Source organism: Ambystoma mexicanum, chromosome 1p (genome assembly GCF_040938575.1).
Source record: "Ambystoma mexicanum isolate Mex_15411 chromosome 1p, UKY_AmexF1_1, whole genome shotgun sequence".
Taxonomy (NCBI): Eukaryota; Metazoa; Chordata; class Amphibia; order Caudata; family Ambystomatidae; genus Ambystoma; species Ambystoma mexicanum.
Genome location: NC_090921.1, coordinates 565,027,329 through 565,049,318, shown reverse-complemented (window position 1 = coordinate 565,049,318; position 21,990 = coordinate 565,027,329). Strand labels below are relative to the sequence as shown.

Genomic DNA, 21,990 nt, shown 5'->3' with positions numbered 1-21,990 from the left:
CTGGATGAGTTGCAGAGGGCGGAGAGTAGAGGCAGGCAGATTTAGATAGAGGCTGTTACAGTAGTCCAGCTTCGAGAGAACCAGGGCTCTGGAGACAGTGAGCTTCTGGGGGAAGGAAAGGAAGGATACCTCTGAGGAGGTGCAGCTGGTAGTGTGACTTCTTAGAAACGTCAGAAATGTGAGGAGAGAAGGAGAGTGTGGAGTCGAAGATGACCCCGAGGTTTTTTGCCTTGTAGGTAGGAGCAGGAAGAGGGCCAAGAGAGACCGGCCAGAGAGCTGCAGGGAAGGGGGGAGTGGGTGTGCCGATGAGTAGAATCTCGGTCTTACTGGCATTAAGGCAGAGGTCGTTGGCGGCACACCATTCCTGGATAGCAGAAAGACAGTCCGAGATGAGGGAAGGAGAAGAGGAGGCCGAGGGTGGGATACAGAATGGTTATTGAAAGACAGTTGGCTAGATGTGCACTAGTCCATGGATTGATTTATAGATTAGGAGGTGTTTCTTGGAAAGCTACCCACCCAGAGTGTGTGGAGAACGTAGTAGGTTGAAGAGACTACAGGTGGAAAAGCTAAGCATTTTGTTGAACACTGATTCATTTCCTGTAACCTATCAGCCGATTGATCTGGCCTGGGGCCAGCCCCTAATGCTGGAAAATATTCAATGCCTTATGAATCTCGGGCCATACCATTGCTGGGAAATGTCACAGATAAGTGTAGAGCTACCTTCTTTATCTATTTTTTTACATGCCAAAGTGGGCTTTAACTATCTCTGCACTGAGCCTTTGCATGTATTGCATTAGTCATCCAGGCTTTTTCATTTGAGCAGTTATGCTTGTTCGCCAATTATAAAATATACATCATGTACTCGCCAGTGGATGGGGAAAGAATGTTATCCTTGCAAAATAGGTCCTTCATGGCTCACCTTCTTATGATTCAGAAACGGATATCTGCATTGTCACTGGGTATAGAGGAGGAGGGTGCAGGTGAAGTTCTTAATTCAAGAAACATTTTAAATGCTGAAACGGTAGACCTGCATTTTCTTACCGAATTTCTTGTGTTGCACTGATATAAGATCTAACGTTTGTCCATTTTCTTGGCCTTCATTTATTTTGATTGGCTTGGTTAGGTTTATCGAAGAATTTGAATATTAAAGAGAAAGCAAGTTGTAACATTTGTTTTTATGTGAGAAACCTAGTGGTTGGGATGCAATAGGGAGACGGGAAATGTGCTTTGCGTCAAGCCGCTGCTGTCAACATTCCAACCTTTTTTCTTTTTTTTAAGGTCCCGCCCAGTCTGGAATTCTCACAGACCGTGAAGTGGTTAGCCTGTTCCTGCACTTCACTGTAAACCCAAAGCCACGTGTGGAATTTATAGACCGACCACGTTGCTGCCTGAGAGGGAAGGAGTGCAGCATCAACCGTTTCCAGCAAGTTGAGAGTCGATGGGGTTACAGTGGGACCAGCGATCGAATAAGGTTAGATTTCCTTGTCATTTCAAGATGTGGCTATAAAGTACTGTGGTTTAAAATTTCTAGATGTGGGTTTGTTGAAAGATGGTTGATACAGGCACATTTGGAAATGCTGCAGTTTAGCACAAAAGATAGTGGCATGGCTTAAGACTAGATGGTTGCAGTGAAAATGAACTGTATTTCTTTTGATCTTTGTTTGGAGGGTTCTACAGCAATACTTATGTGATTCTTGGAAATCAGCTTAGTAGACCTAAAAGGGTTAACTCTCACGGGCTAGACTGTTGGAGCAGTGCAACCTATACTAAGGAGACATGTGACTTGGTGTAAAGTACAATGAACAATAATCAGTTGATCAAGCAATCTGTTTTCCACATAAATATAGTGTATTTGTATAATTAACTAAAATCGCACATACAATTAGTAGACGCGCACACTCATGCAACCAACTTCGCTTCCAGGTGGCTCAGCCTCTATAGCAGTCTGTGCCGCCAGGCGTGGACGAAGCTAATCCACAATAATTGATTAATTCAACAACATGCTTGCTGCGTCACCCAGATCCAGCAAACACTGATCAAGGCAAAGAAAGCATGTGCACTTGTTTAAGTGCAGAAAAGTGCTTTACTGGTGAAAATGTTAGTGAGCAATACCAACAACAATGGCATTGAGTATAAGCCCAGAAACAACATGCCACGTGTTCCTTCCCCTGCTGGGACTTCCTCAGTCAAGTATACTAACTGGAGGCTTCTCGTATTTCACTAGTCGGTCCGAAACACTCAGCATGTTTTCTGGGCTTATACTCTATGCCGTTGTTGGTATTTCGAAGGAACATTGTAATCCAACAAAGCACTTTTTTCTGCAGTTTTGCATTTTAGAATGAGTGCCGGGTATTCTTTGACTTGATCAGTGTTTGCTGGATCTGGACCACGCTGCTATATATATATTAGGGCTGTACCGAATACCATATTTAGTATTCAGCCGAATATGAAGCCGAATAGTTGCTTTATTTAATAAATCATGTTCCAAACTTCAAAAAACACACTTATTAAAAAACAAATAAAGCACCATTTGAAATGCATTCTATACTTGTATTTCTCTTCATTGTAATTAATGTAGCATCTTTATTTAAAGTATAAAAGCCAGAAATAAAGCAGGTTTAACCAAAATGAAGGGACCAAATGTACAGAAGATTGTTGCATATTCAGTGGCAGTTAAAGTAGGAGGCCTCACAAATGCAAAAGGACTGATTTTGTGAATCAGATGCATTGCATTCTCTATCCAGTTGCAAAGTCGATGTTGAGTTTCGAAACTTCTTTGCAGCTCACATAGAAACTTATAAAATGGTTCATGATGGCTAATGCAGGACACAAGTCAAGAGGAAATCTGAAATGCGTGAACTCCATCTCACAACTATTCATCCCACCCAAACAAATGCTGCTCACTTTTAACTTATCCTAGCCACTCTTTCTCGTCAATACACAAACATATGCAACTTATAATTTCATGATAAAATATCAGATAATGTTAAACTCAGGACTCAAGTCCTTAAAAAAAGAAAGGGGGGACTATGATGTACGCAATGGGACGTGACATGACAGGAACTGAAAGTATCTATGCACAGTTCTTTCAGTTTGTTTTTTCCAAGTGAAAAAAGTGCACATTGCATATAAACATTTGCCAAAAGAAAAGATGTTCCTGTATTGTTGCAGGCTAAGTATAAAAGATGAGCACCTTTTTTGTCCAAGAATCTGTAACAAAACATGCCCTAAAGAGCAGATTACAATATAAGATATTTTTCAGCTGTGTGATAGCAATTTGTCTGGTCTAATTCTATTCAGTTTTGGAGACTGAAGTCTATATTTGCCTTTCTGAGTTCATGTTGCATTGTATTCAAATGAGAATATCTAAGTATTCAGCAAGAACCGAATAGCAAGAAACTACTCGGCCGGAGCTGAATAGTTTTTTTCTGCCGGAATTACGAGTTCATACTTTAATTAGGCTAACAAAGTGATTTATTTAGCTTATTTGCAAGGTTTCATGGAATGTCTCCACTTCCTCAGTCATAGATGGAATGAAAACTTTGAAAAAAATCACATTACAGCTTACTTAGCCCCTCCTGCTGATACCCTGTTATCTGTGACTGTCTGCACCTGATTTGTAGCTTTGCTCAGAGAGGTGCACATTGCCATCTTCAAGCTCTAAATGGTACACTGTGTTAAGTGGGGCAGGGGTCAGTGAAACTGGTGAGCAGGGAAAAACATAGCCCACCCTGTTAAGGGCTCTCTGGAGGGAATGGTTAAGTGTCAATCTTTGTGTGTGCATTCCAGTTGAACCTTGGTATGTCAAGCTAGACCCTTTGCAAGATTAGTGGTAGCACAATCATCAGCATATCAGACTTGTGCCTCAAGAAGTCTGAAAGAGGGGATATAAAGCCAGTTTGTTAGGCCTGTGACCCGTGGAGCCCAGTGTGTTAACGTTGTGTAATACCAAATCGGTGTGGGATATATTTACCCACTCAGCAGTACTTCACCCACATCACCAAGCTGCGCATTTGCAGTCACCAGCAAAATGGCTGTGCTGCCTCCTGTGAGCACCATTGCCGCAAAACTGTGTTTTGCAGTGACAAAAAGATGGCTGCACCATCTTGCCAAGCACATATTGGGCAGGATGGAACAAGGGTGCACACTGAGGAAGTCTGCCACTGTGTTCTTACATAGACAAAAGAAATAGAGTGAAAAAGCAGTGCTGCTTTGCTACCAGCCCAAAGTTCCATGGAAAAAGGGAATTATTCACATGATGCCGCTCTGATGCTCTTTTTCCTCTGATTCCTTATAACAATATTTAATAATAAAACCCTGCCATGCCTATCCACATTCACATTGTGCTTCGGCAAAACAAAGCATGGCTACTGAATGACGGGCTCTGTCAAGCCAAATCTGAAAAGGGCCCAAAGAAACTTCAGTTTCCGACACACGGGAAAAGCTTCACATTTTGAGCTACAAAGTGTCAAGGATCAGTAATTCAAAGAAACACCAGCTCTGGGCTATGTCGGTCTCAGTGCATCTGTGGTTCAAGCAAAACTGCTGCCTACCAGAAACTAACTAGGGCTGCAAAACAATATTGGCAAGGCAGATGGAAAAAAACAAATTTGAAAGACAACATTTGCTCCACATGTGTCAAAATGGGTTTTGCAAACTAAAGAGAAAAAAACCTGTTTTAAAAAAAAGTACAATGTTGAACAAAAACTTCTCCTTGCCTAGCAATGTGAAAGGGGATTGTACTGTGAGGAGACATGTATGAGATGGTTCTATCCAGCAGGTTTTCTTCCATTTCAAAGCCAAAAATAAATAAAATTAAATCAAACTGCAGTGGCTTAATGGGGGGGATGTCAGCCCAGAAACCGATTTCTGATGAGAGGATACCAGAAACAAAAGGGAACCACCATAAACTTCCAGGACACCCAAGTGATAATTGCTAGGTGGGACAGACTGTTGTCTGTGTTGCAGCCTCATACAATAGAATTCTAGGACACTAAAGTGTGATGTGAACATTTCCATAATAACCTTGGACTCGGGGTAGCTTGGGAAGCTATGCCCAAATATGGGGAACAATACAGCCCCTCTGTTTCCATAGACTATTTTGTAAATAAATTTTGAAGACTTTTATCTCTGCAGCAGGACTTTGCAAATATGTTGAAATGTCACCGTTTTAATGTGATTTAGTGGTTTATAATTTAAGACATTGTAGCATTCACTGACCCCTTGGGAATAGAAATGGCAGAGAATTGGGTATTATAAGGAAAGTATCCATGGTGAAATTGCGAATTTTAATACTTACATGCCTAATGATGATCCACACCCATGTATAAAGTTATAGAATTTTAAGTAATATAATTCTCACTGAAAAGCACGAAAAACTGGTAGAAGTGCGAAACAAGAACCCACAACCATGAGGATTGGACTGCTATGCTCTACATAAAATATATAATCTGCCCATGTGATTTTGTTACCGTGCCACAACTGTACAAATATGTAAATTCTGTTATGACTGATTTTTGGCAAAAAGGACTGTGGAAGGCTTTGTACATCGTAAAGTACAGCCCCTAAACTGTGCCAAATCCTAGAGGAGGCCACCAACATTGATTGTCCAATCCAGTTGTTTAGAGGCGTGCTTAGCTAAGCCTGCGCCACCATATAGTTTGATGTCACTATGCATTATAAATAAGAGCCCCTAGCAGAACTCTAGACACCCGCTCCTGAATTCCTGCGCTGCGTTCCTGATCTCCATTCATCTGGCCGATTCCAGATTTTCCCTACAAGGCCAAAGCATTGCTTACCCTACTCCAGAGCCCACTGCAAAACCCAAGCATAGCTGATTCCTACTCCAGCAAGGCCATTGACCCAGAAAACCCCCCACTAATATCCCATTAACAAAAAGGGGAAAGCAGTGGTACCTTTTGCATCCTGAAATCAGACCGGCTTGCGGCCCACTAACTGCATGCCCGCTGCAATCCTGCCATCCAGCTGACCTTTAGTATCCAGTGACTAGAATTGCCCAGCTGTCCTTGCCATCCGGTGACCAGAACTGCTCAGCTGTTTGCTGTAAGGCACGCTCGCTGTGTGGTGACCAGACCCTGTTGACTGTCCAAAAATCCCAAAAACTCAAAAGTGTACTGTGAGTATAATCCCCCCGCCCCCCAGAAACACATAGCTTATCTTGCCTTCCCTTTGTCCTTATCCCACTCTCTAAGCAGTCAGATCTATACCCTGGTAACTTGTTGAAACTGTTAGAATTATCCGTGTACCTGTCCTTGACTTTCTAAAGTGTTAGCGCCATCTGTTTTATTAATTTTGTCTTGTGTAAATTATAAGCCCTTAGTTATATTTTGAGTAATCAAACTAATTTCCAGTTAAAGTTGAACGCTGGGGTGACCAAGGTTGACCTCACGAATGAACCTTGGAGCTTACTGCATTCTTCTTTAACAATATAGTCTAGATCATTTAGTTTAAGTCAAATTTGCGTTTTCTTTCAAAACCGATTTTCTCACTTTTAACTGCTCTATTTTCCTAAAACTGAACCTCATTGAACCCTGAACATCTCATCCAAATCTTCAACTACCACCATCCTTTCTCCTTTATAATGTCCCTGTGATATACAGCTTTCCCCCAGCCCAAAAACTGCATTGCAAATCAAGAGTATTTCACCCGTTTTTCATAGAAACTGTTTCTAGCATTTTAAATGGGAATTAGGTAAATTGCATGTTTTCCAACGTGTCATTTGGTTGCAGCATATTTTAAACTTTCCACTAATTTTCAAATTATATGCTTCTTGCTGATCCATTGCCTTGAGGTTGCCGGTGATATAACATGCATGCTAGTGTGATAAAACATATGTATGGTATAATTTAACCCCACATTAAATTGTAAAATTCAAGTGTTATTTTAGGCCTTTGCAAAGAGTTTAAAATCTGTGTTACCTCTTATCTTATGAGGGAAGATCAGATCTGGATTTTGTTTACTGCCTCTTTTTCCTGACTACCTGTTGCTTCTTTCTATCCACTCAGAATTGTATTAATTGTGGGTTGAGGGAACATTGCAGGGGAAGTGCTCCTATTCACTTGTGCTTTGTACATTTTCTAGGAGAAGGTTCATTGTAATTATCACCCCATTTGTGATTGCTGCCCCATATTAAAAACTGTATGATTTCATGTGATTTTAAAAATAAATATTGTAATTTCACCAACCAGCCTGGTTCAGGGTCCATTGTGACCCGAGGTATTTGAAAAAGAGGGTGTGATAAGAGTTGTGTATCATCTCAAATTGAATTTGCATAAAATAAGGAGAAAGGCATCTCAGTTGTGTGCTATATACTAGGACCAAAGGTGTGTGTCGCCTGAATGAAAGCATTAACATCAAGATTGTCCTGCATCACAATCTAGAGGAAAGGGTAGGTTTTGACTAGGGACAGTGGCCATGACAAGTCTATGGGAAGCTTTTCTGCTAGAGCATTTTGAGGGCAGATGGGGCTTGGTTGGAGGGAGTCTGGCAATTGCCTTAGAGAGGCTGGTTGGCATGGTGCAGTGCCAGTTGAATGTCTATGATCGGCTTTGGAAAGAAATTATGGAAAGTGTCAAGTCTGGATGTTGTGATCCTTGTATCTCAGTGGGTGGAAAAAGTGAGTCTGTTAGTTGCAATAGTGATTCATGAAACCGTGATGTCTGTTCAGACCCCCTGCCAGTGTATTGAAAATGTGGATACATTTGAATTCATAGGTCTTTCTGGCTTTGTCAGTCCTGCAATTACCCTGGAGTTACAGCCATCTTGAGATCAAGGGTATGATTTAGCTTCTGAAAAATGCTCACCCACTGGAGACTCGTGAGTACATCGCTTGACACTTTGACGAGGAAGTTTTTTTTTTTTTTAAAGTTTTTATTACATTTTGAACAAACAATAAAACCAAACAAACAGTGCATGTTCAACAGTTTCATTACACTTTTTAAATTCCCTAACCACTACTCCCACTACCCCACCCCCCTTGCGAGTCTATCACCTTGAGTCATCAGATTCCACACCCTGTGGTTCAGTCTCCTCCTCAACAGGTTCAGTCGGGCCATCTAATGACCCAAACAGTCCGGCTATCAGTGATTTCTAGGCCATCAGGGACTCATTCTCTCCCCCCCCCCCATTGCTGCGCGCCTCTTGCCATGATATGGTTTCGGCTTCTGCCCATTTTTGCAAGTCTTTCCACCACACCTCTATCCTCGGCACATGGCATGACTTCCATCCCATGCCAATCCTTCTCTTTGCAAGCACATAAGCCAGGTCCTTAGTTTGCTTACATGCCTGAGTTTCCGTGGTCTGGGGAACCCCCCCAGCAGGCAGGCCCATACCGTGTCCACTACTATCTTGACCCCTCTTCCTTCTAGTTTCTCTTTTTCACCCCTCCAGAACCTCTCTATGATCGGGCAAGACCAAAACATATGCACCATGCCTGCATTCTCTTCGTCGCACTTAGGGCATGCTTGCCGACCTGCATTCTAGAACCTCGATATCCTCCAAGGCGTCATATAAGCCCTGTGTGTTATGTAAAGCTGTATCTGTTTCAGTCTCGCATTTCTAGACACCTTCTTATGATACCTTTGCACCCGTTCCCACATCCCATCTCCCATTTGGGCCCCAACCTCTGTTTCCCAGTCCATTCTCAGCTGCGTGACCTCCTTCCCCAGTTTAGACATCAACATCTCGTACAGTCTGGAGACCTCATGGCCCCCCTCAGCTATATCATATATGACGTCTATGGTGGCGTCCAGTTCTACCTCCAACACAGTTTCAGGCCACATTCTCTTAATCCTCTGTACCATTCTGCGGTACGTGATGTACTGGCCTTCGTGCAACCCAGCCTCCTCCCGCAGCCCCTCGAAGGTAACACAAGAGCCCCCCTGCCAAATAGCCCCCATCGTTGCCACCCCAGCTGGCTGCCAGTGGGTCCGGAGTATCAGTTGCAGCTGAGCGTCTGCCCCTGTCAATACCACCAATGGCATATGCGGCGAGCATGGGGACGGGTTCCCCATCAATTCCCCATCAATTGGCATGCCCTGCGCCACACCTTCCACCCCAGCAGCATCATCTTAGGGCGCCCCACCATCTCCGCCTTACATAGCCAGGCCCAACCCATAGTGTTTCAGGACCGCCAGCAGCCACGGCCACTTGACGGAGTCGAAGGCCTTGATCGCATCCAGGGACACGATTGCCATTTCCTCCTCACTTCCGCTGCCAAACTCAATGATCCTCTGAAGTCGCCTATGATTGTTGGTGATGTTTCTATGGGGGACATAGCCCGTTTTGATCCGGATGTATTAACTTACCAATGACCTTTTTCAGTCTTTTCGCCAAGACCGCAGTTAATATCTTGGCGTCTTGGTTCAACATTGACACAGGTCTGAAGGAACCACAGCTGCGCCCCGGTTTATTTGGTTTAGGGAGAGGTACTATAACAGCCTCTCTGTGACTCCGGCAGGCGGCCCGTCTCGAACGCCTCATTTATCAGCTCTAGCAGCGGGGGGAGGACCTCTTCTATATATACCTTGTAAAATTCGCTTGGGAGCCCGTCTGTCCCTGGGGTCTTACTAGTAGGCAACTGCCTCACCCCCTCCCCCCGTTCTTCCAGGGTAATCGGGGAGTCCAATTCCTCTCTTTCCTCCTCACTTATCTTGGGCAGCCCCATGTCCTCAAGCGTTTCTTCCATCATTGCCCGGCTGCTATCCCCGTCTTCCCCGTATAGTAAGTATCAAATCTAGTTTCTCCGCTGTATCGTCGCCAGCTTTTAAGCCCTCTTCCAATTTTGCTTCCATCTCCCTCAGTTCTGTTGAAACCCCACCCTGTAGGCCCTTGGATTTCGCCATGGCCGCCCCCCTCATAACAACTTTAAAGGCCTCCCATAGCGTCCCCGCCGAGTCCACACTCCTAGTATTGGTTTCAAAATAGTTTACTATCTCCTCCCGTAAATCTTCTCTAAAGAATGGGTCTCAACGCCTCCGCTCGTAGGCGCCATGTCGGGATCCTCGCCCTCGGGGGGGCAATATTGCCACGCAAGAATCAGGGACGAGTGGTCCGAAAGGACCCTGGCCCTGTACTCTATATGCTTAATCTCCGCTATCATTTCTGGTGATGCGAAGATATAGTCCAGCTTTGTTGATAACTGCTGTGGGGCAGAATAATGCGAATATTGCCTATCCCCAGGGTGCCACACTCTCCATGCATGCACCGCGCTTCCCACACACACACACACTCAGGTTCGCACTAAGTGTCCTAATGTACGGCGCTGTGTTCTGGTTCGGGGCGTACGTGTTAACAATACTTATCTCCCTATTCTCTACCAATCCCCTCAGCATAACCATCCTCCCGTCTGTTTCAGCCACCACTTGCAACCGCTGAAACGGGACATGTGGCGCCACCCATATAAGTACTCCTCTTGCGTAGGCCAAGTACGAAGAGCCCACCAACACCCCCTTCCACTTTCCCGCAATCGTGTCCATCTTCTCACGTGTGAGGTAGGTTTCCTGTAGCAATGCAATATCTATTTTCTGCCTGCGCAGATACAGCATAACCTTGTTCCTTTTTAAATAGCTATTAAGCCCCCGCACATTCCATGTGAGTATTTTAAGGTCCCCGATGGCCTGGTATGATCCCATTCCCCCCCACCCTCCCAGGTGCAGTGTAACCTTGAGTTCCATTCCAATCTATGTAGGCTCGCATCCCCTTCTAAAACCCCATTAACCAAAAATACACCAAACTTCCCACTCCCTTCCCCCCCGCCTCCCAACCCTTCCCCAACACTCCCCCCCCCCCCCCCCCCCAACTGTTGCCCAGCTCCATCCCTGGATCTCAGGCTCCCCCGCATTTAGCTCTTTCCTGCTTTCGCCTGTACTCGAAGCTCCCCAGGGTGAGGCCGCCCTAGTGGCCAACCTACTGTAACTACAACTACAATTCGGGGGGTAGGGTGCTACCGCCCTGCCGCTCCAATAGCACATCAAAGAACTACACATTGCTATACAGTTTAAACATATGTAATCGCCACTATATTCAAGTCCATCAAGTCTCTCACAATCCGCAATATGTTATCGAATATCAGCCCCTCGTTCTCAGCCTTCGCCTAGGATGTTCGCTCGCCGCCATAGCAAAATGCATACCGTGTCTGAGTCACTTTTCACGTCCATTTTGTGTCTCCTCCGTGTCTTGATCCAGTCAGCCCTGCAGACCCAACCACGTTGTCGCTTCTTCCGGAGTGTCAAAAAAGTGAATTTTGCCCTTATGCACGACCTTCAATTTCGCAGGGTACAGCAGCATATATTTTATCCCAGCCGCCCGCAGCCTCCTTTTGATGGTTACATAGCTGTACCGCTGCCTCTGGACCAGCATAGTGTAATCCGGGTATGCCGTGATAGTGCTCGAGGCCCTCTCGATTGTACCGCCTTTCCGAAAATACTCCAATATTTTTTTCCCGGTCTTTATAGTTCAGTATTTTGGCAATTATCGCTCGTGGAGGGGACCCCGGTCTCGGCTTCCGCATGAGGGCTCTATGTGCACGCTCGACCACAAATCCTTGCGAGAGTATACTGGCCCCGATTCCTTGTAGGAGTAGGTTCTCGATATAATCAGTCCCTCCTCGCCTTCCGGCAGACCCACCGCACAAATGTTGTTTCTTCTCGCTCTCCCTTCTGCTTCTTCTGCTCGAGACTCCAAGTTGGCCACCTGTTGCTTGAGGACATGGATCTCTTTTGTATTGTTGGCACCGGTGTCCGTATTAGATTTCACCGCGCCCTCCAGGCTGCTTGTGCGTTCCGCCAGTCCCCTGGTTTTCTGAAAGCAAGTAGGGGCATCTCGGGAACAAATTCTCTGACGTTCATCTTGCTGCACGATGGGTTGAAGTTCCTTGGCCGTCTTATGGAGGGTGTGTACCCACTGTTTCCCACGGGATCACCCCAAACTGAATTGCAAATCTCGCAAGCTCTTTTGACCCAAAACATTAAAGTACCGTAGAACTAAATGTTGGACTGCTCACTCCATACATGCCATGGCCTCCATTGACGTGAAGGTGAGCTTCCAGCGATGTTGGTGTCCTAAATGACGCAGAGGGTGAACGGAATTCGACAGACTCACGCGTGCGAGCTGCCGACTCTATTAAGCAGGCCAGCAGTGGTGTTACAGAGATTACACCCGGCGACTCAAGCATACACGCCACACCCAGCACACATCCCACGGCCGACGTCGTCCCACTGTTGAAAGCCATGCAGTGTCAAAGGAAAGGTACTCAAACATCCCTGTCCTCTGGGTCATTGTGTTCGCCGCCTAAAAGGCTTCCGAAACAGACCCACAAGTCCGTTTGATGCTGTGCCTAAAACAGACGCCCTTTCGTGTGCCAAAAAGCATGCGTCGAAAGGTGCTTCAAGGGCCCCTTCCACAACCTCAAAAATAGGAGAAGTTTAAAAAACACATCCCGGGCCCTCTTTTAAAATCCAAAATGTCGAAATCCACAAAAAATTCAGCACGTCTACCATATATGCCCTAAACTTCCCAAGATTGTGGCCCCTCTATATCCAAGGACACCCCTATACCCTCAAGGCACCCTTTCAGGGACCATGCACCACAAGGAGCCTACACCAGTACAGGACACTGTTACCTCAGTATTCCCAAGGTCATGTGAGTGGACTCCAGAAAGCTTCGATCTGGTCATGAGGAAGATGTGCTCTTTCGTAGACTTTATAGACCAGCACCCTACTGAACTGTTTAGTCTTCAGGGCCCATCTCTCACAGCTATGGATGAACCAGCAGCCAAAAAGGCATGCCTGGACACTGTTTAGCCCAGCACCTCCAACCAGAGCCAGGCTACCCCTCGGCTCCCCTCCCCACTCAAGACTTATCGTTTGTTGACACCTCAGGTTCACTTGACTCTGGCTCTCAAGAAGATCAAGGGTACCGGTGTTATCAGGACCAGGATAGCCAAGACCAATTTTACGATGACATCTACGTCATCCAGTCATCGGACCATCAAGATCTACCAGTGGCTGACTCCCCAGTCGACAACCAGCTCCAATACAGCTCCAATAGGAGGTAGCATTTAAAAATTCACCCATGAATGGAAGAAGATCAGTCAGACAAGTGGGTTTTGTCCACTGTGGTGGGCAGATATTCTATAGAACCTCTACAAAAAACCCAACCACCCGCCAAAGCACAAGAAAATGACAACCGAAAAGAGGCGCATTTTATTGGAGGAAGTGAAAGCCTTGCTGAAGAAAGACTCCATAGAGTTCGTCCCAGCAAACCAGCACAGCAAACCAGGTAAACAAGAATATTTATTCAACGCACTTCCTTGGGCCAAAGAAAGACCTAACCATGCGCCCGGTACTAGACCTGCGCCCAGCAAACACGTATGTCAAGCCACAAAAAATGTGCATGACTACACTTCAGGAAGTGATTCCCCTTCTAAAGCAGGGAGACTACATGGCAACATTGGATATGAAAGATGCACACTTTTCATATTTCAGTGTTCCAAGCGCACAGAAAATACCTGCGCTTCGAGATAGCAGGCAAACACTACCAATTCAAGGTGTTCCCCTTCGGCATAGCTTTGGCTCCGAGGGTTTTCACAAAGGTGCTAGCTGTAGTGCCGGCCCATCTACGCACAGTCAATCCCTTATCTAGACGACAGGCTGATAACAGGGGAGATCCCTCAAATTTGCAAATTCATCACCCAAAGAACTATAAACCTTCTGTTACAATTGGGTTTCTCCATCAACGTGAACAAAATTAAGTCTCATACCCAGTCAAACAAAACAATTCCTCGGTGCAACTATAAAGGGAAGGTCTGGCCGTCCCCTCAAACGTAATAGTTCAGAACATGCTGCTAGAGATACCTCTATCTAGCCGGTCGCCAGATAAACGTACGCAAAGAATGCACCTGCTCTGGATGATGGGCTCATGTATTCCATGAGGGCGGCTCTGCATGCGCCCAATACAATAGTGGTTACCGGCACAATGGTCTCAGGCAAGCGAACAATGGGACAATCTAGTGGTTGTTTCGCTAACCCTGGTACAGGCTCTTCTCTGGTGTTTCAATAAATTTGAAATGAAAACCCTTTCGCAATCCAGCAGTTCAAGCGATACTAACAACGGACACCTCAGTCTGCAGATGGGGGATGCCATTTCTTTCACCACACAGTTCATGGGCAGTGGACACACACCACAGCCCTAAACCACATCAACCTTCTAGAACTTCTAGTAGTTCTCAAGGCTCTGCAAGCTTTTCAGCAGCATTTACTAGGTCAGACAGTACAAGTACTCACAGACGGCATCACTGCCATGTTCTACATAAACAAAAAAACAGGGAGACACACTTTCCAAGTATGTCCAGACTGTCCTAAAAAATTTGGAAGTGGGCACTCAAGCGGAACATAATCCTTGTCTCTCAACACATTCCTGGGGAACTCAATGCTCCAGCAAATTCTCTTCCCAGAAGAACACGAGTGGCAGCTTAAAAAATATATTCTAGACAATATCTTTTCCCTCTGTGGTTATCCCCCTTTAGACTTCACCACAAGCTAAAACAAACAATGCCCAGATTTCGCATCCAGGTTTCTCCAACCAGAGTCTAAGGGGATCGCCTTGCGGATGAGTTGGTCAGGGAAATGTGCTTACGCCCCCCTCCGCCCCTCCCGACTCCACTCCTCAGCAGAATAGTGCACAAGATGCACCAGGAACAAGCTACATTGATCCCGATTGCTCCAATGTGGGCAATACAGCCATGGTTTCCACACCTGCTCAAACTGGCGATGTGCAAACCAACCAAACTCCCGTGCCCCTAAAACATGCTGTCCCAGCATGGGGGACAACACTTCATCCACATCCTAATTCTATAAACTTGGCAGCCTGAGCTTGGGTACTTTAAAACTTCCTCAAAGGTGTATGAATATCCTAAAGGAGGCACAGCAACCCAGCACCAGACACTGCTACTTCCACGAATGGAAAAGGTTTGTAATATGGTGCCAGTCACAATCCTTAATTCCAATTGAATATTGCCCTTCCAACATGCTACACTACATGCTTTTCCTACTAGACTCTGACCTATTATTTAACTAAATTACACTGAGGGGCTATGTCCTCGTACACCACTTCACAAAACAATGTGTCTTGGTGGAAACTTCCTGTTAGGGCTTTCATGGAGGGAGTAGAGAGACTATACCCTCCCATTTCTAACCCTCCGCTGGGTTGGGATCTTAATGTTGTGCTCTCAAAACTCATGGGTCCGCCATTTGAGACTATGCACAAAGCCAGCTTAAAAAACTTAACCTACAAGACTGTCTTTCTAGTAGCCATCACCTCCATTAAACTGGCTGGTGAGCTACAGTCATTCTCTGTACAAGACCCTTTCTTTGTAATCCAAAGTGGTCCTTCGAACACATTCTACGTTTTCACATAAATTCATATCCAAGTTCCATGTGAACCAATCCATTGACCTACCTACCTTTTTCCAAAATCCATCTAACTCCGCTAAAAGGAACCTCCATACACTTGATGTAAGGAGGGCGTTTTTGTACTAATTAAACAAAGCAAAGCATATAAGGAAAACAGACCAATTATTTGTTTCCAAAGCAACTGTCGGGGACAGGGATCACATTTCAAAGAACGCTACCCCCAGATAGATTGTCAAGTGTATACAACTATGCTATTCATTATCAAAGAAGACCCTGCCTTTCACACCAAGAGTTCACTCTACCAGAGTTACAGGAGCTACTTTAGCATTTATTACAAACTTCCCCCTAGACTCTATTTGCTAAGCAGCTACTTGAGATCAGTACACACCTTTACTCGGCACTACTGCTTTGACGCGCATTCTAGAGCAGATTCGCAGGTGTTCCAAGCAGTGCTAAAATATCTATTTGCCATTGTACCTTCTCACAACCCACCTCCTTCTCAAGATACTGCTCGCTAATCTATGCATAGCATGTGAGCTAAGCAGATCCACAAGCCTCAGAAGGAATACATTACTCACCGTAATCGTATTTCTGATGCTTGTATTAGATTGACATGCATCCACCCTTCCTCCCCTCCTGGAGTCGAAGGTGCATACATGTTTTTTGCTCTATCGCTGTTTAATTACATATGTACTCTTCATGCTATCTCATGTCCAAAACAAAACAATCTGAGGGACCTCGGCGTGTGAAGGAGCATGGGTACAATGGACGTCACACTAGGGATAGTATTACTGACACACCCAGTCGATGTGCCTTTTTGAGTTTCTAAAACAAATTTTGTAATATTCCATGACTACCACTAGATGTCGGCCAATGTATAGCATGTGAATGTAAGCAGATACAAGCATCAGAAATACGATTACGGTGAGTAATGTATTATAAATATTTCTGATACTTATGAATCTGCGTAGAATCACATGCTGTGCATATAGTCCAACATCTAGTGGTTATTGCAGACTATTGCATCTTTCTTTTTGTAGTGTACCCAAAAGCCCTCACGCGCTGAGGTCCCTTGGATTGTTTTTTCCGCCCAACTAGTTGGTCGCCTTGGACAGAGCTCGCTAGAGTTAATACCAGGAACAGCCTCAAATGAGTTACCGTCTTCCTTCTCCTTCTCCCTCTCTCCTCTCCGCACTCCCTTACATTTCTATCAAATGTCTTTCTCCTCCCCCTTCCCTTACTTGTTTTCCTCCCCTACCCCTCCAGCACTTTCTGAAATGTCAGGCCTAGTAAGATAGTCGCTTGTTTTATTCCTCTCCCTCCTTTTTCCTCCCCTCTCCCTCACCTCTTGTAAATCTCCGGCTCTACCAGAAATGTTGTCGGGCCTAGTACGATAGTCGCCTGTCTGTTTCCCATTTCCCCTCCCACCTCCCCCCTTCCTTTTCTATGTCTTAGCTCCTGCACTATCCGAAATGTCACCAGGCCTAGTACGATAGTTAATTTCTCATTCTTGTTGTTCATGGCCTGTAATAATGTTGTATTTTCCCTTGTTTCCTCCCTAGCCGTGAAGCGCTTTGAAACACATTGTGTCTAGGCGCTATATAAATAAACTATCATATCATATCAATATTGCTCAGCATTGTTTTCTTTGTCCCACTACCGATGGTTGTCTGGTCTTCGACTACTTCTCTTCGACTGCTTCGTGGACTTCCTGCTCCGAAGACATCCATTACTGCTCAGCGACTGGTGTTCTGATAGACGTCTATCGACCGAGTGGCCTCGGCCCTCCGGCCAGGCCCTTACAGTAGGGAGAGTGGGGTCCGGGGTTTATTCTTTTTCAAGAATGCATTTCCTTTTCCCTTCTCTAACCCCATTTAGTCTGGCTGCTGTCTCCCTCTGCTATGGAGAGGTTGCCCTTTACATTTTGTCCGTCGTGTAACGGAAAATTCCCATGGACGGACACCCATCGCCGTTGCAATAGGTTTCTACCTCGAGACCACGACGAGCGTTCTTGTAAGTTCTGCAAGCTCTTTCGACCCAAGACGTTAAGACAGGCGGACAAAACGGTGGACGGCCTACGCGATGCAGGCCGAGAGTCATTCTCACATTGGCGCTGTCGCTTTGGATGACATGGATTCCAGCGGCAGCCATAGCTCTGACCTGGAAGCCATCGACCTTTTGGTGGAACCCTCGGGTTCCCAGATGCCCGACCCCGACAGACAGGCCACTGGCTCTGTTATGAGGAGTTCACACCCCGGCGACACGGGCACACACGCACCCTCTTAGCCCAAACACACAACCCGTAAGGTCTCCTCGACAGACACATCGAAGAAGCGCCAAATGCCATCAGGCCCGCCAAAAAATTTGACTGTGTCTGCTGAATCTCGTGGTCCGGCGCCTCCGTGCAACCGTCTTCTTGGCATGCGACTGGGCTTTCTTCCCATTTGGGCATTCCCACAAAAAAGCACACATTTACGTCGTCCAAGGACACGCAAGCACCTAAGGCTTTGGCGGAGTCCACAACCGTGACAATGTCTACATGCGCGTCAAACCCCCGCATTCAGCCGCCGAAAATACACGAGAGTCTCGTGGCTGTTATTTCAGCAGCGGAAGAACACAGGGGCACCCCCCCCCCCTTGTGAACCCCTCCAGCCTCTCTCAAGGGCTTTATCAAGAAAATCTCCCCCTTCTGGCCATCCTTTTCCTCCTCCAAACCCCTCTGCTTCATCCCTGTGGACTAGGCAGAGATTTGAGAATTATATGGACAAGATGACCCAATTTATAGACTTCTCAGATAAATATATTCCTCCAAAGAGAACTAGGGAGGAAGACTCCTGCACCATTCCACCAAAACTGCCGAAGCTTCCCATTCCTTCACAAATCCATCAGGAGGAGGTGTGATTATTGAGGACAATCCTTTTGATCACGACACAGCTGACCCGGACCTGGGCTGGGATCAAGATCGGCCAGCAGATCAGGGGCCTTGGCGTTCACCCACTCATACCCCAGATGCAGACATTATTTGTCTAGACCCGTCTACTTCACCCCAACAAAGGCAGTCATCATCAGTATATGACCAAATGTTATTTAATGCCAGCCCAAAAAGAGCCACGGATCATTTTCAGATCGCTACACAGGAGGAAGTCCAGGACCCTGACTTTGTTGAGGATATTCTCGAAGAAAAACCTCCCACTAGTCAGGTTGTTCCTCTACTCGACTCAATAAAGAAACTCCTAGCTCTTCTTTATCGTCACCTTCCTTCACAAGGGGAATCAACCCTCGGGTTGAGAAATAGTTTTGCCCCTCTCCATCTGACCCTATGTATATAAGAGGTCATGCCACACCAGACTCTCTGGTTGTTAAAAGGGCAGGGGTTCCACTGTCGACAGTGGTGGCTCCCCCGGATAAATATTGCAAAGAAACTTTATGCCCTAGGGAAACTTATTACCACATCTGCGGCCTATTCAACCAGGATCGCTAATAATGCAACACTTCTCGCTAGTTACAGAGACGTCCAGTGGGGCCTGCTCCAGGAAGGCCTCCAAGAGGTCCCAGAGCCCATGCGATCACACCTGCTGCCGGTTGTGACTGAGGGCAGACAGGTGACCCATAATATTTAGAGAAACACTCTAGATGGTACTGAGGGTGTGGGTCACAGAAGGGGCGATAATACTGGTATTCATTACTCTGCGTAGTGAGGCTGGCTGACATGGAGAAACTCATTTTGTTGACTTTGGGTGATGCCTTTGATAGATCTGCACAAGTATGCCCAGGAAAGAAACTTTCATGGCAATTTTGGTTTGGAAGCAGTGGACTCATTGTGGTGCGCTGTCGATGACCTCAGTTTAGCCAATATGCATGCACTTTGCAGAGAACTGCCCAGTCCCGCTATTGTGCATGTTGTCGTCATGCACTGTGGCGGGTTGCAATTGGGTTACGTGTCTTGTTTACGTTTGCTCCGTCGACTCAAGAGGCTGATGAATGCAGTGAAGAGGATTTTTCCCACTGCCCAGGTGGTTTTGTCTGCCATACCACCAACAACAGTAAGGACCACTCATATTGGCTGTTGTATCCAGCCAGGAGCTGGAAGGTGTCTGATTAACAGAAGCATGTCTGATTTTATGTCTGCTCATTACATGTTTTTCTGTAAAAATGACATCAGTTCTTCCAATCAAAGTGCATTTTGTTGTCGTCCATTGGTAATGCTGTTTTGTGCGCTCAGATTCCGAGTACGAAAAGAAAACGCACAACTGTATGAAAACGAGCTCTTTGTATGGAAGCAGATAATAAACAAAAAACCCACAATGGCTCTTTTCAGAGCCACCCCTACAAACGAAAAGCCCTTACCCTGGTTGACATTTCTTCCCCCATGCACGCACGCAACACGAAAGCCTCATCCGGGGATTTTCAGGCCGGTTGCCATGGAAATGGGACTGTGTAGGCTGAGGGATTGTGCAACAACGTTTCTGGGTGTGGTGTGGTGTGTACGCAGGGGATTGTTATGCAGAACTGCTAGTGTTACATGGAGAGCGCACATGCCACAATCTGCGTTTCTCACCATGCTGGCCAATGGAAATGCGACTGTGGAAATTGTCTAAACAGGTGGTAAGAGTGTGTGTAACAGGAAAGGGTGGTCATATTTTGTTTCATTACTCTGTGTAGTGAGGCTGACGGAGATGGAAAGACGTACAGTTTTCATAGTGGGTGATCCCTTTGTGCTAGATCTGCTCCAGTATGCCGTGTAAAGTGGCTTTAATGGCATTTTGAATTTGGAGGAAGTGGAGGATTTGTCGTTCGTTGTCACTGTCCGTACTTTCGGCCATTTGCTTGCAGAATATCGACGGGTGGCCACTTTCACTACTGTACACGTTGTGGTCGTGCACTATGGAGCATTGCTTTTGGGTTCCATAGCTTGTTCAAGTGTGTACCGTTAACTCAAAAAGATGATGAAAGCAGCAAAGCTAATTTTTCCCACTGCAAAGCTGCTTTTCTCATGTATACCACCAAGTCAAGTATAAAACTATTCCAATGAATGTTGTCGGCAGCCAGAGGTCAGAAGGCGTCTTATCAACAGAAGCATGCGTAACTTCTTGCATGCTGCTGGGATGTACTCCTGTGAGGATGACAACATTGGTTATCGAAATGTGAACCTTCTCAATGGAAATGGCATTTCATTGTCGCCCAGTGGCAATGACATTTTGTTTTCCAATCTGCAGGCTGCACTGAAGACTATTGTACGAATGTGAGGCGAAGTACAACAAACAAAAACACTTATAAAAACCATTACGAAAATTGTTTCTATGGAAGCACCTTTAAAAAAAAAAAATATATATATATATATATATATATATATATTACACACATATACACACACACACACACACACAGAGACCGGTTCTTTTGAGAGCCACCACTACAAACATCATCCCCTACCCTGGTTGACATTTATTCCCCTACTCCTGCGCGCGCGCACTTGGAAAAGTCTACGGACATTGTGACAGTTGCAGGGTTGCACGTGTGACATGTGCCCCTTTTGCACATGGCCGCCATACATTTGGGCCTGTGGAGGACACAGGATTGGTCAATAAGGTTTCTGGGTGTGGAGTGCACACACAGACTTTGGTAGACTGTATATTTGTCGTGCAAAATACAGTGGGTGCGCTTATGGCTGTGTTGCACGAGCCACAGTGTATGCTTTGTGGGGGAGTTCTACATACATTACTTCACAGTGAATGGAAAACTGAGTCCAGTGGGAGCTCATTGTGGATTGTATCATGTGGATTTGTACGCGTATGGAGTACCTACAATGAAGTGATTTGATTTTGGTTTGTCTGTGTGAGAAATTTGGTGACGCACGATCACAACAATATTATTGTTCGTTGTGGAGGGAAAATTGCACAACAGGTAACACGATTTTCAGTGCCATTTGCGCTGAAGGAGGCACTTGGCCAGGTGATGCATCGGTTTCCGATCTCCTGCATAATATTTTATCCCATTACGCAGACATCCATGTCAGCACATTATTTTTCAGTTGGTCTGCAAATGGAGAAAGCGCAGTACATTGTGAAGAAGTGTATTTGTGCCCTTTTACGACTTGTGCCAATGTCGTACTTTACAAACGGTAATCTGACGTTTCACAGCACTAAGAGTTTTCCCCACAATTAGCGTTCCTCTTAATATTACTGCATTTCTGTTTTCTGCACGGATGACAGAAATTGCCTGCTGCCTTTTTTGGAAGTATAAGAATAATGTTTGTGCTAGGTGTTGAAAACGCACTGCAACACGTAAAACCATCTCTTTCAACGGCCAACCATTTCTACCCATTTTAAAGAGTGTTTTCCACAGTACCACGGTTCCTTCTATTTAGCACACAATCTTTGGAGGGTATACGATGCGCGGCGCCCTGCCTCCCTTCATTGCCACTTACATTGTTGCTCTCTGAAAGGAGCTTTCTTTACTTACCTTTTTTCCTTTTCCAGTTCATTACTATTTCTTTTGGTCTTGTAACACACGCCACCGAAGGAACGAAAGGCAAGGGCAGGTATGGAAGGGCCACCAC

General features: G+C 45.6%; 1 protein-coding gene across 2 annotated transcripts in view; it reads left to right on the top strand.

Annotated features, from left to right (window-relative positions):
• BTBD2 (BTB domain containing 2) overlaps window positions 1-21,990 on the top strand; it is a 628,042-nt gene that overhangs the window by 338,566 nt on the left and 267,486 nt on the right. For both annotated transcript variants that reach the window (XM_069649505.1, XM_069649506.1), the window contains exon 6: window positions 1,279-1,471. In XM_069649505.1, coding sequence (XP_069505606.1) covers window positions 1,279-1,471 — 193 coding nt within the window. The remainder of the gene's footprint in view (window positions 1-1,278; window positions 1,472-21,990) is intronic.